Raw genomic sequence first — 15,193 nt, forward strand, 5'->3', positions numbered from 1 at the left:
ATTTATCATTTTAGAGATTGGAGAAATGGTACCTTTCTACTAGTAAAATCGAGAAGTAAATGAGAATATTCAAACTGGACAATGATGTTCATTATCGTATTGACATTTTTTGTCGTTTTCATGAATGAAAAATAACTCAACAAACCTTATCGGGTTGTTGGAATTGCTATATGGCAGATAAAAAGGAATATTTCTAGAAATATCGATATTGATGTGTTTGTCTTCAGAAAATTATTAAATGTTTCACCATTTTGTAGTAGGTGGTGAAGATATTGACTCAATATCCTATGGTTGTGAAGTATTCACCAGGAGCTTCAAAATGATGTGTCACAAAACCCCCCTTTCGTTTTTTCATCTTGAAATTTTCATCTGTCACTTTCACTTCAAAATAAGGTATTCATGCAATAATTTCATTATCATAAATTTCAATTTTTTGAGTTGATCCGTTCAAAAAATAAAAGGGGGGGGACATTAACTCTCATCTTTTTAGTATAATTTCTGTACGCCACTGTAAGATACAGATTAAAACAAATTCGTCAGTCATTCCTGAGAATTTAGTGCCCACTATTTTGGAATTGTATTATAGAAAATGAGATTTGGAAAGTTTTAGCCCAATTGAATAATGTTAACCCTGCCTCATCGAGGTTAGATTTGAGAAAAAAGTTTTTTTTTACTGAAAATCGCCGTTTTTCATTCATGAAATCAAAACTATTTGTCCTACAAATGTGATTTTTGTACATTTTCATAAAAAATATTTCTATCTTCAAGTTTCACTTCAACCACTTTTTTGTTAAAACGTTTATATTTGAAGATGTCTTTATTATAAGCAAATAAGTAGAAAATGGCGAAACAGATACCTAACTTGATCAGTTCTGATAAATTTTGTTTCCTTTGAACATTATGCATCATAGATTACTATATAACTAAACATAAAATACAATTTTGATTCAACTTCATAAATTTTTTCACGATTGGCAAGTTAGTGCTTACCTCTCTGGTACAGTACACGCCACAGCTGATGGCAAGCGATCGCTCAGGTATAGACTCCCCCAACTAAATTACTATTGGATTACGATAAGCTCCTTGCCGGCTCCTATCGTCAAATAAATTTATAATTACCGTAATCACCTCTGTTTGAACGTCTGTGAATGTTTCATTTTCCCAAAATTTCCGCTCTATATCTACTACATGTCAGCAACGCTTTTGCCGTTCCTCGGAAGTGATTTGATCAAACTCATGCTCTGCCAGTTTCCTCGCATCTCCCAACAGAAAACCAGGAAAAAATCACTTGTGGGCATATCTGGAGGATACGGTGGATGCGGAAGCAAATCGAAGCCCAATTAATGTAATTTTTGCCATCATTTTCTTCAATTCATGACACGATGCATCATTTTGATGGAAAAGCACGCCCCTATAATGCTTCGCCATAGCGTTGAAAATTCACAAGCATAAACATTGCGGGTGCAACCTGTTAAACGATCAAATCGATTTAGTTTACTCACCGGTTTTCAAATTAGCACATCCGCATTGTAAATTGTAAATTCAGGTACTCAATCAAGCCAAGTACCTCTATTATTACCTACAGGGGTGCTTTATGAAGGCTAATGTAATAAATCATTGTTAGTTTAATCTATAAGTTTGGAAATGTCCTTATGTGACGGAACTGCAGTAACGTCAGTTACATATAAAAGTGGTGGAAAACATAGCTCTGAAATTCATACACATATCTTTTGGAGGTTAGGGTTAACTGAAAATGATATAGATGTTTTTCTTATGGCGCCATCTGTGTGTTAGTCTACAAACAAATTTTCAGCCCACCTAATAGTTAACAACTTCTATTCACTAAGTCACTTTTCATATCATTCTCTAGAAATTTTGCAAATGAATGTGAGAATGATAGAGAAATAGAATTCTAGACAAACTGAAAATCTGCGATTCCAGAAACAAAATCACATTTTTATCATGAAAATATTTTATTGAAAACCTGTCTTTGGCCAAAGCGAAACAGTCGAATGTACATCGATATCAAACTTTTTTTACCACAACTGAACTACGATTTCTTACGTTGCAATCAAAATTTACTGAACATGTTCTTCGGAAACTTATAACTTCTTCATTCTTCATTCCGTAGGTCGAGGAGCCAGAGAAGCAGGATCTTCTTCCAGTGGATTTTCGCATTTTCCAACGAATAATATCGTTCCCGTCAACTCTTCTTCTATGTAGAACATGAAGGGGTGGTTAGCGTGAAAAGAGCTCTGTGGTTCTCCAAATTTGTTTCCAACTGTGATCTCTGTAACAGAAAATAGTAATCATAAATTGCTACTATAATAATAAAAATTAAATTTCATGTTTGTGTTTCCTTTATGTTTTGTCCCACTTCATTCATTCAACATGTTTTTTTTCCTTCTTCATCTCATTTTCTGTTTGATTTCGACCATTGAACCAGATCGATGCCCAAACAGCCTAAAAAATCAACCAAGCATTTGGCACTGGTAGTGTTAATGAACGCATTGTTTGACGTTGGTTTGCTGTTTTTCAAGGACAAAACACAAGCACTACAGGAAATCCTTACGGCGCTCTCAGAGCGGTGCCTGTGCGAATGTAGCGATTCACATTGGATTTTAATCACTGGAGATTGAATCCATTTGGAAAAACATTCTCAGGAAGTTTATTCCACATAAACGCAGTTCTCCAGATGGAAGAGTTCTTAAACAGTGGAGTTCGAGGTGTACTGAGTTGAACCTCAAAACGATGAGCAACCACAGTTCGTCTCGTATTTCTGATATGTACCGCTCTTGGTGGAATCAATTGTGCCAAGTCGCTTGAACACCTTCCGCAAGGGTATCTATAGAAGAGAGACAAATCTCCAACCTTTGTTAGATGTTCCAGGCTATCAAGGTTGCCCGTGATGTTCACGTCTCCAATCAGGCGGATGGCTCTTTTCTGGATGGAATCCGGCAAGTTCTGGGTATGTTTGGGGGCAGAACTCCATACATGAGAACAATACTCCAAAGAAGGTATGATCTGAGCTATATAAAGCATCAAATGTTGCTGAGGTGTGTACAGTTTTCTGGTTCTAAACAATGTTCCAAGCTTTTGAGAAGTAGCCTTTGCAATTCCAGCGACATGATTGTGCCAAGACGTAATGGTGTCCATTTTGACCCCCAACAAACTCATCGAAGCAGAAACCCGAATTGTCAGACCTAACATTTTATCCGGTTCGGAGGCATTTATTCGTGGAGAAAACCGATGCCTTGGTGTTTGTGGCATTGAATTCAAACTGGTTACTTTCAACCCAATTCGAAATCACTTCTAGATCCTCATTGAGATATACAACCTCCTGCTGCCGGTGAAGATGTGCCTCCGTAGCCGACGTCCTGGAATCCAAATGGAATGACGAGACAAGTGTGCTGTAGTGAGCAAAGCAATATATTGGATTCTTGTTTCTCTTTTCCAATGAGTCGTTGATATACAATATAGAGAGGGTTGGAGATAACATGGATCCCCGGGAACACCAGCGTTGATAGTGAAAGTATTCGAGACATATCCATCGATGGTCACTTGTAGGAAATGTTTTTTCAGGAAGCTGAAGAGACATACACAGAAATGATCCTACAAGCCATAGCATCGAAGTTTGGCCAGCAAACTCTCATGCCACATACGATCGAAGACTTTGGAAATATCAAGCTAAATATCGATCCGGAGATTTTAGCCTCTAGGACGAGGATTTGAAGACCCTGGTAGAGAGTGTACTTCATCAGTTCGAACTTCCATTGTCTAATATAATATAAATTGATTTGAAATCCCTGAAAAAAATAAAAGATTAACCGAAAATAAAAATTTTATTAAAAAAAAACTAAAATTACAAGGAAATAACATACAAGCTACACCCGGAAAATAAAAAACTGAAATATTAATAACAACTGAATATTAAAAAATATTATTAGCGAAAATGGAAAATGAAAATAAAAATTAAAAGATTGCAAACCAAGTTACGTCACGACGTTTCGATTGTTACCATCCACAATCGTCTTCGGGGGATAACTGGACTTATTCCTCAGGGATCTGACTATTTATAGGTCATTCGGGTGCTTTCACCTTTCACCTATCCCCTCTTTCCTCTTTCCGCTTCATTGGTTTTAGCGGGAGATGACCGTTTGGCGGGAGTTGGTCGTTTTTCGCCTGATTAGAGGTTTCCATATAATACGTATCTCTACGCTAGCTCAGCTACATGCATTGTTGGACAACATATACGCGGTTTTCTTGAATTTTCTCCCAAACCCGTGTTTCTCTTTGTGGATGATTTCAGCTTGAGCCCACTTGATATTATGTTGAGTCCAAACATGCTCTGCTATTCTGGATTTACTGGTTTCTCCTCGCTGTGTGTGTTTCTTGTGCTCAGCAATGCGAACTTTCAATGGCTTCTTAGTTTCACCGATGTATGATTCTCCGCACTCGCAGGGTATCCGATAAATGCAATTCTTGGAATCGCAGTCCGCGCTAGGTGGCCAGGTTTTTGTGAGGCTGCTACAGATAATGTTCCCAGATCTGAAGCAGGTCCTGATGTTATACTTGGACCCAATCTCTCTTATCCTTTTCGATAATCCTCTGATGATAGATAGATAGATAGATATTTATTCATGCTATTACACAAAGTGTTTTTACATACGTCAAATCAATAATTTGACTCAAAAAGAACACACACATACATATACACCAGACACACATAACTCATGCAGGTATATATACATTTACATGTACATAAATAGAATTACACTATTAATTATTAAATTATTAGATACACCCTAGGGTAACAATAACATTAAATCCATCAGACTTCGTTAGATGTACATACTTATCTATTTGAATATAAAAAGAAATCAAAGTATTCTTCTAATGAGTAAAAACTTTCCGCAATAAATTTTTTTTTGATTTTAATTTTGAATCGATTCATATTCAGGGCTACGTCTTTTAGATCAGTGGGAAGAGCATTGTGAAATTTTATTGCCAGATATCTGTAAGAGTGCTTAGTTTTGGTTATTCTTGGTTTAGGCAATCTAAAGTCCATTCTCTTTCTAGTGGGGTATTTGTGTATTTCTTAATTTCTAATCATATTGCCTTTGGAGATTTCTTTCCTCATGTAGATTAAGCATTCATATATAAAACAGGAAGGAAGTGTTAAAATTCCAAATTGTCTAAAAATTGGTTGTAGGGGAGTACAATTACTGGTTGTGGCGGCTTCTCTTCCTTGTGGAGCTCTTGCTGTCTTCTAGCTAAAGCCTGTCCTACCATCACCCTGGAGTAACCATTCCGTTGAAGGTCATTTCTGATGATGCCTATTTCTTTTTTGAGACCTTCCTTTGTATTACAGCACGGTCTAGTAGAGTCTTGATGATTCCTCTCTTAGTCTATTGATGGTGGGTGGATTTCTGATTCAGATACTATATATATGTATATATATATATATATATATATATATATATATATATATATATATATATATATATATATATATATATATATATATATATATGTGTTTTGCACAACCAAAACGATCCTTTTTTGCATCGGATCGTCACGTGCGATGAAAAGCGGATCCTCTGCGATAACAGGATACGTTCAGGATAATGGTTGGACACCGACAAGCCACCTAGGCAAATGTACATCACCAGCAGATGGTACTAGTCAACGGAACAGGTTCTACCCTACTCTACGACAACGCTCGTCCGCACGTTCCACAAAGCACCGTCCTGAAATCAAACGAATTTTGTGTCGAAGTTCTGCTTCACCCACCATACTCCTCAGACCTCTCGCCAATCGACTACCATATTTCCAAGCACTTCGATAACTTTCTCAACGGTAGATCCTCCGCCAATCAGAACCAGGCAAAAACGTCTCTCGTCGACTTTATTGAATCCAGAGCACTCAATTTCCATGCTAACGGGATTAATCGACTTGTGTTGCCTTGATGAAAGTACACTGATTCAAAAGGCGCTTATTTCGAAAAAAATGAATAGGTATTTACTAAGATATTACAGTTCAAGGTAGACTCATAAAAAAGACAAAACTTTTGAAGGAACCAATAAATTCTCCCACAGTAACAACGTGTTAAACTTACCACTTGCAGCGTAGACAACACTTCCTTCCTCGTCAATTTCAATCCCGGATTTCTGTATAATATCAGACACGACTAATTTTCTCAGCAATGAGCTGTTTCCTCTAGCTATTCCTGGGAAACTGGCTGTGTTTTGGAACATTTGAAGTAAACCAAACTGAAATGAGTGTCATGAATATTCATCAAACGTGTGCCTTTCAACGTGTAATTTAGACTATTTATTGTTCTTTGTCAGACTCTACACGAGTTGATATAACTAAAGTAGGAAAGTTTGTAGGTTACGGCAGAAGCAGCTGGAGAAATTGAATGAAAGAGTATAAATTCTTTTGATGAGTGTGCCTGTTGTGTTTGAGACGCTGCTCTTTGAAGTATTTTTTTTATGAACAAATTGAATTATGCACTCAAAGATGAAAGTAGTGAGCAATACGTAATGTAAATTATAATAACGATACAAGAAACTTGAGATATCTTTCATGAATTTCATATTAATTGAAAACAAATATTTTTGAAAGGAATTCTGAGTGGATGTGTTATTTAAAAAATGAGAAATCACAAGGTTTTCTTCAGTCTATTCAAAATTGAAATAGTTGGAAACACATATCATTTTATGCTATAACAGTTCATCAACATATTTCCATCCGTTGGTTGTCAACTACATGATAGAATCATTTATGTCTTCAGTAGATGAACAAACTTGTTCCGAGCTCAAAACCACATGTATTTTCTTATGGAGCTAAAATTTTTGCAATTTTTGGTTCAAACAGGAGTGGAGGAAACGTGTGATGTCATCGACGCAAGATGAAATGAATATCGTAGCGATTCAAGCGTGCACCTTCGCCCCTCGGCCCCCTTGTTACTCCACCTACTTAACCTATCAGCCCCCTTGGGACTCCGCATCACCGCTCAAGCCCCCTTGTCAGGTGGTTCTAATTAAAAAAAGTTTATAGTTATGAGATTCGAAGCTGGATCGTCCGCGCGGTAGACATTGTCCTTAGCCTCTACACCAATGTAAAATATTTTAAAAAATGGAATTTTGGTCTGTAGCACCTACACCAAACACCCTGTATATTTAAAAATTATATCAAAATATAGCTCTCATGAACTCCTAAAACTTTTGTATGAAATATTTTTGTGTATCTCCTTCAACAAACCAGATATTGCCTGTCACATAAAATGTGGGACACCCGGTATAAACAGCTAACCCTTGTCTTTAGATTCAGCATCAATTTGCTTCTTCTGAAGATGCTAACCTTGTTAGCGAAACTCGCATCGAGTGCAAAAATATCAGTTTGGTGTTAGGGTAATTGATCTCTAGAAGAAGTTTTCAAAAATCGGTTTGCAAAACCACTCACTACCTCACCTAATCCCACGAACACACGGCACTGATAAAGAAATATTGTGAAACGGACAAAAAATATATACATTTTATATTTATATTCACATTTTATATTTCTATATTTACATTTGTATGTACTTTTCAAGCTTTATCCACAAAATTTATTCTTAATGACAATAAAGTATATTATTATTATTGGAGATTAGACTACACCAATCTCTCTGCACACAATTCAATTTTGTTTGTAGTTTGTGAGTACTGCTGTGATTGTTAGATGTGTATGTTTTGAGGGGAATCAGATGAAACTTCTATAGTTCTATTGAGCTGAGATATAAAGTTAGTGATTTTTAGAACAATTCAGTTCATAACTCAATTAAGATAAGTGTCTGATATTTTTTGTCTCTACATTTCCCATAATGTTGAAAATCTGATCCAATGAAAAACGAAGATGTTATATACACAACTGAAAATAGTCCACAGAGAAGGACGTTTCTCCTGCTTCGGAGAAATGATGAGGAACATTTCAGATGAAATGAGTCATCATATTATCATTTTGGAGGATGATTTGCATAATACTCACGTCTTGAAGAGGTTTACTCAGCCTAACTTGGTAATCGAATTTGAATTTCGGAAGTTGAACATGCACCAATCTCAGATCCATCAGATACAAAAGATTTTTCAGGTTGTGCAAGCTGAGACTCTTCATCAGCATCGGTAGACCTCCTTTCGAATTCGGCAACAGAATGAACATTGAGTAGCGGCCTCCCTGAAAGTTGAATAAAAGTGAACATTCCATCTTGTGAGATTGGTTGGGATAAAAATCAATTCTCAACAGTGTTCCATTCATTTCACGTAGTTCAGAACTTCAACATATTGACAACTATTCCACAATAGTGTCCAACATTATTATCTACATCCAGAAATGCCGGTTTTCAAACTGAAAATTTGTCAAAAAAAAGTCATGGATTTTCATCAAGCATCAACTACGTCTTCTTTAAATCATTTATAATGTTCCTCCTGACGAAAATCAAGTAGTTTTCATAAAATAGCTCTGAAACAATGCATTTTAAACTCATCATTTCATCCTCTTTCTTTAAAAAATTATTTAAATACTTAAAAAAGAGGAATGAAATAATGCATTCAACATTTAAAGGGATTCGTTTCTATTTCAACACTTGGCAACATCGGTTATAGCTAATAAAGGACAATAAATCTGTCACCTGTATGAGACAAACAAAGATGACATTTCAGAGGCGTGCTGTACTGTTAACTTATGTTCCGAGTTCCGAGACATTCTGTGACCTTTCCTTTCTTCTTCTATATAAATGAATAACAAAACAACTGTTGTTTGTGTGGTTCGTGGAGGTGGTATTGAACTGTAATTTATATTTTGTCTTAATTGTTGATTTATAAAGATAATTTTTCTTTTTTAATGTAGAATATCTAGGTACGCATGAACTATTTCAACTTGATATAAGCGCTGTTGCCAATATGGAAATCAGAAACAAATCCCTTCAAAAATTGAAATCCAACATTTGAACCATCAATTTGAATACTTTTCGAAGTGAATTTGAAAAACTCATGAATTAAACTCAACTTTATTTTGTTCAAACTTGCATTTGCTGTAATAACCCAAATTGAGGAACATTCCTCATGCTTAGACATCGATATTTTCCTGTCCATGAGATATTTGCAACTTCTTTCGCAAATATAATGTTGTTTTAACAGTTTGGTCCGTTTTATTGACACTACTTCTATCTGTAATATCTCAGTAACAGCTACTGCTGAGTCAATTTCCGATACACCAAACCCTTATTTTCAACACCTCGACATGTGTTTCGATCACCATGTGATCATCTTCAAGAGGAAAATGATCACTTGGTGATTAAAACACGTGTCGAGGTGTTGAAAATAACGGTTTTGTGTTGAGATCAAACTACTGTCATATTCAAGCTCAAGAGAGACACAAAACTGAAATTTCGAAGCAATAAATAGCGTCAATGTATAGAATACAGAATTCTCAATGGATCAGTATCATCAACGATATAGTAGAATAAATACTCAATGAGATATGAAGCTACAAAAGCAAATGGAACTGAAAGGGGCGAAACTTTTGAAACAGCCCAAAACTAAAATAGAAATTTGTGTATCACAAGGACCTCACTTGGGCTTGGTCCATTCTTCATACCAAAAAAGAAAATAGACAGCCTAATACTAGGATAGAGAAGTGTGTACCACAAGGGCCTGACTTCGGCCTGGTCCGTTCGTTTGCATATAATTCCAATTTGGGAGAATCGAGATCTCTACGCAAAATAGCAAAAAACAGTTTTTCCGTTCTCCTATATTAGTCGATAATGATGATGAGCTGAAGCAAATAAAAAAGTTACTATCAGATAATCCCTCATACAATACTGTCTTTGAAACAGAAAATTCACAATCGAGTGTGGCTCATGTGGAGTTTATCAATTTGAGAATTTTGTGTTCAAGAAAAACGGTGAAACTATTGCCACTTACGAGTATCAGGGCATTTCAAAACAATATAACTTATTATTCATGCAAGTACCACCGAAAAGTACCCCCTCTTCCGATAAGACTGTTTATGCTGATATACTCGAATCAACAAAGGGAACTACTATCAAATAATTTGGAAAAATATTGAGAAATAATTCTACCATGATAATTCAATGGAAACCCACTGCAAAATACCGGCAGAGAAAATAAGCATGTAGATTGAGTTTACTAGAATAAACTGTGAGAATTGGTTGATCGCCTTCGATAACTTTGGAGCTCACGAATGGCTGGACATACCAGGCACGATAATGAAATATTCGCCATAATTGTGGAATTACGTGAAGACGAATCAGTCTACTGACATCAATATCATAAACTCCATGAGTGAAAAATGATCTGTCACTAACAGACAATCCTACAATGCATAACACAGTTGAACATTTGGGTGTAGGAGCGGTGGTGCCAGTAGAAGATTGGGTGTTGGATTCATCCTCTTACCGCATGGTGATCATGACGTTCAAAATGTTCGGTTGCAGAATGTCACTGAACATGTAGTTCGTGAAGGCTTTGTCACTGAAAGATATGTAGACGATCAAGGAGTAGTAGGAGTTGTCCCAATTCAGGCAGACAGAGACGTCATCTCACCAGTCAGGTTGCATCTCAGCTCGCCATGCAAGGCAGATAGACCACCCAGTCAACTAGAGTGCTTCAAATTGTTACGTGGTGTCCTGTCACCCAGCTAGCTAGGAGGTAAACCAATCAGAGTGTACCAAATTGTCAAGTAGCGTCCTCAAACGCACGCTTCTTTATCTCAGATCATCGTGGCGGGAGATTAGAATTTTCTGTGGATATAAATGATTCAAGCAGACAACCAGGAGCAGGCATATTCATCAACGAGACATATCACCCAGTCCCTAACGTAACCAAGTGGAGCGGGAGGGATAACGTGCGATTCCACGTGTCAGAAGAACACTGAGTTTCGTTATACAAGTTAACACCGTTTTGAATTGAAAATATGTAGGTAAACATAACAGAAAAATTAAAATAGGACGGCATTTGAGAAAGAACGGTATTTAGCGTTTTGGACTGTTACGGGTCAAAAACTCACCACGAGCTTTTTAATGTTTGCAGGATAATCACCCTGTATTTCGAATATGAAGGCTGATTATTTATCAACTGATTCAAATTTATAGACAACCAACTTCTCTTTGAAATCATTGTACAATGGGTCATATATCTAACGGGCGCTTTATCGGCCATTGTCGATTTAAAATATACCATTCGCTTAAACAGCTTATCACCCTAATTTCATATGAATTGTTTTTCAATTCGTTTTTCTGAACAGGCTTTTTCAAGTAAGGAATTGGCGAGCGATTGTAAAAGATTTCGACTGATGTACCTAGGTAGATTAGTGCTGGTTTTCTGTTTCGTAGTGAGAATGCGATTTTGTTTATTTTCCTATAGGGATATCTAGCTTCTCATAGAGTTTTCGTGCATTTGGTTATAAATGCGAAAACGTGTTTCAAGATTTGTTTTTTTTGGATTTGGGAAAACTGTAAACAGCACTTGTGTTCGATTGATCACGCGGAAAATCTTTAACATGAAGCCTACATAACATCTCAAGTGAGTAAATATAACTGCAACTTCCCGGTGTAACATTTGCTAATTTTCTTTTTTTTTCTGCTGCGTTCAGGGCTTTTTATATATACCACAAAGAAAAGGTCTGACTACCAATACAAACAAGTTGGGCTATTAAGACGGTTCTGGAGACCTCTGTATCCTGGGACTTATCCTGGAATTGGTGGCATAAAGATAAGTTTTATGTTTGTATCGTCTCCAACATCGATAGTCAGGTCCTGTACATTTAGATTCTCTTGTTGCTTCCACAAGCAATCGTTCAAGCGAAATCGTATTGGGCATTACCCTATTTGAAGATAAAACAACGACTGACAGTTATTTATAGTGTTTTCTTTAAATTTATAATTGATTTTATTGAAGTCATGAAGTTCCATTAAGTGGATTGTTGAAAATTACGATATATTTGGAAAAGTATGTTAGCCGAAATATAGATCTATACGGAGGTATAAAATTAAGTGTTACAAAATTTGATATTAAAAATATCGCCATGAGTTCACAACAATAATTTATGTGAATATTGACATTCCTAATAACTTTTTGCTGGGTCGAAATAAATTGTCTCTGAACCATTTTATTTTGTTCATTTCATAAATTTTGTTGTAACCATAACTGGAAATTTGATAACGGCACACCGCCTATCTGAATTTGGTTTGTATGGTATTCTCGCTTATACAAATTCACTGTTTCGTGATTTATTTTGTGAGTTAAGTATTTTACATGAACTACTGATTGGTTTAAATCACGTGGCGCTCATTTTTTTTTTCTTTCTCCAATTATGACTCACGCCCACTCTCTGAGTTAGTCGGCGACCGATCAGTGGTTGAGCTCCTGGAAACCGTATAAAATAGGTAGTAGAAGCCGCGTGGTAACATATTTGGCGCCCAACAATAATTTTTTGTTTCAATTTTACCTTTTTTTTTTTCTTTTCTTTCTTGCTTCTGAACTATTTATTTAAGTCGCATTTTTTTTTTTCAAAATCTATGAGGTAAACTTAATTATTGTACCAGCCAATATAACTGACAATTCTGTTTTCTGAAATTTCAAAGCGAAGTTGTGTCAGAATACATGTCGATATACAGGGTGTCCCATTAGTGTTTTTTTCCGAAACCGAACATATTCGAAAAATTGTAACACTCATTAGTGGTATACTTATAAGCGTGGATCATTTTTATTGTTTCGTTTTTTTTCTTTCATTTATTCCACCTTGGAGCGTTTTTTTGTTTTTTTTGCGAGGAAAGGGTGGGAGTGTTCATATACCTATTTTATCATATATTTTTTTTGTTTATTCGTTGTGTATGAACTATGGAAGTGAGTCGACTTCATAGTGATGAACTTTCTTATGAATTGCACGTTAGAGGGTTACCATATGAGGGTACGGTAGCGGAAAAACGTCAGCGATTGAGGGCTATTTTGAAAATAGAAAAACTTGGTGGAATTCCGTTCGCATGCTCAGAAAAGATAGATGCAGAAAAAGAAATACAAATTTGTTATGATAAGCTTGAAGATTTGGATAAGGAAGTCGGAAATTTTCATCTCGAGAATGCCGAAAACGAGTATAAACGAATTCAATCTCGGGTATTGCATGTTGTTGGTAGGTTGAATCGATTACTAGATCCAAACGTGGCAGGGCGTAAGGGTGAGCTGTTGGTCAAGGTTGGAGAAATGACAACGTTGTTAGATGAAATGGTTTCTTTATCACGACAACGAGTCGAAAGTCCACCGAAACTAAATTCAACAATTGCACCCAGTCCTACCACTGTTTCAAATCATAATTTATCAATCTTGGACCTACCCAATGATGACTTAGAAAGCCTTCTGAAGACTGCTGATTCTGCAAAGGGAAGCGGAATAGGGCTACTGCCAAATGGTTCAGAGCCTTTTCGATATCGTTCAGGGATGAACGGTAATCGAGAGTTTCCGAATTCAGTTGGAAAGACCACTACTCAAAATTTCGGTACCACAACTACGGTATCACAACCGAAGCATTCTAATACCACCGTAACGTTCTCAGGTACAGCTGTACCTCCTAGACATGATACATACCTACAGGGCAAGTCGATGAGTCAAATCTCTGGTATTTGTAAAAATGATATTTTACAAGGTTTTGATAAGATTCCCGGTAGCTTTGGATTTCAGAGAGAGTGGCTCCAGATGGTCAAATTCCTTGTTATCCTTTTTCTGAAGATCGGTCTAAAGTTTTTAATATAGTATCGAGATGGAATTTACGGAAGTTTGATGGCAATTCTAATGTGTCAGACTTTTTAGAAAGAGTCGAGGAACTTCGTCTTGCTTGTGGCTTGTCAAAAGAGCAGCTAATGGGCGTATATATTCTACTCTTTGATGATAAAATAAAAGCATGGGTAAATGCCAATGTGGATATATGGCATTCTTGGGATGATCTTACCGTCCTCTTAGGCAATACTTTCCTACCAACCGACTTTCAGGAAGACCTTTGGGAAAACATCCGACATAGAGTCCAACACCCTGAAGAGAAAGTTGCACTCTATATTGCCGAAATGCAGTCTCTCTTCAATAAACTTTCAGCCAAGCCTAATGAGCAAACTCGCATTTTTCATATTCGTCGAAACCTACAACCTTATGTTCAACAAAGGATTTCGGCACAAGAAGTTACAACCGTATCCGAACTAATTAGGTTATGTCAGCTAGTGGAAAACTCTAAAGGACGAGAGGAACGTGTCAGTACTTTACTGGCCATCGAAAGAGATTCCTCCCTACCTTCAACAATGATCCGTGATAGTGATGTACTTCAGGGTCCGGCTCTTGGCACTGTTACTCAAGAACCTGTTCGCGCTATTGTGTGCTGGAATTGTCGTCAAAATGGTCACGTTAAACGTAACTGTCGAAGTCCGGCAACCAAGCACTGTTACAGGTGTGGTCACCCAAATGTCACCTCCACCAATTGCCCTTCATGTTCGGGAAACTTGCGGATGGCTCGCAGGTAAGTTGTCCTGTGAGCCTATCCACTGATTTAGACCAGAAGCTCCAGATTCAGTTAGATTTTATTCTTGCTAACGTCATCGGAGATGAACGTCCCTACCTGAAGGTAAAAATATTTGATCAAGTGATTCTTGGGTTGCTCGACTCTGGAGCCTCAAGAACGATCTTGGGCCAAAACGGGTACGAGCTTTTTAAAAGTTTTAACTTGAAACTATTACCTAGTGCTGTGACAAGCTGTAACGTGGCAAACGGAAGTAGTTGTCAGGTCGTAGGTAGCTTTGATATACCTTTTTGTTTAGAGACTCAGGTTAGAGCGATCAATGTACTGGTTATACCCTCTCTACCCCATCTACTTATATTGGGCTCTGATTTTTGGAAGAGCATGGGGATAGTCCCTGATATTAGAAGGGGTTTGTGGAATTTCTCTGATGGAGGTGATGACCAAATAGATGCTATTACTGACCATAGAAACTTGTGTCCCGATCAAGTGAACCAACTTGAGTCTATTGTTGGACAGATTTTCTCAGAAATGCCAGAAGGATTAGGGTGTACGACTTGTGTAGAACATAAAATTGTTACCAAGGCAGATCCAATTAAGCAACGCTACTACCCAATCTCGCCCGCTCTTCAGAAGC

The 15,193-nt window shown here is 36.9% G+C and overlaps 1 protein-coding gene across 1 annotated transcript in view; it reads right to left on the reverse strand.

The window, feature by feature from the left end:
* Window positions 1-1,954: 1,954 nt before the first annotated feature.
* The window catches only part of LOC111514564 (serine protease inhibitor 2), a 35,178-nt gene continuing 21,939 nt past the window's right edge, over window positions 1,955-15,193 (reverse strand). Inside the window, exons 7-9 of the mRNA XM_074177484.1 lie at window positions 8,032-8,217; window positions 6,119-6,272; window positions 1,955-2,290 (exon numbers count right to left, since the gene is read on the reverse strand). Of these exons, the coding sequence (XP_074033585.1) occupies window positions 2,121-2,290; window positions 6,119-6,272; window positions 8,032-8,217 (510 nt within the window). The 3' untranslated portion in view covers window positions 1,955-2,120. The remainder of the gene's footprint in view (window positions 2,291-6,118; window positions 6,273-8,031; window positions 8,218-15,193) is intronic.

This window comes from Leptinotarsa decemlineata, unplaced genomic scaffold (genome assembly GCF_025532065.1).
Source record: "Leptinotarsa decemlineata unplaced genomic scaffold, Ldec_3_MD MMD2_tig00002974_RagTag_RagTag, whole genome shotgun sequence".
Taxonomy (NCBI): Eukaryota; Metazoa; Arthropoda; class Insecta; order Coleoptera; family Chrysomelidae; genus Leptinotarsa; species Leptinotarsa decemlineata.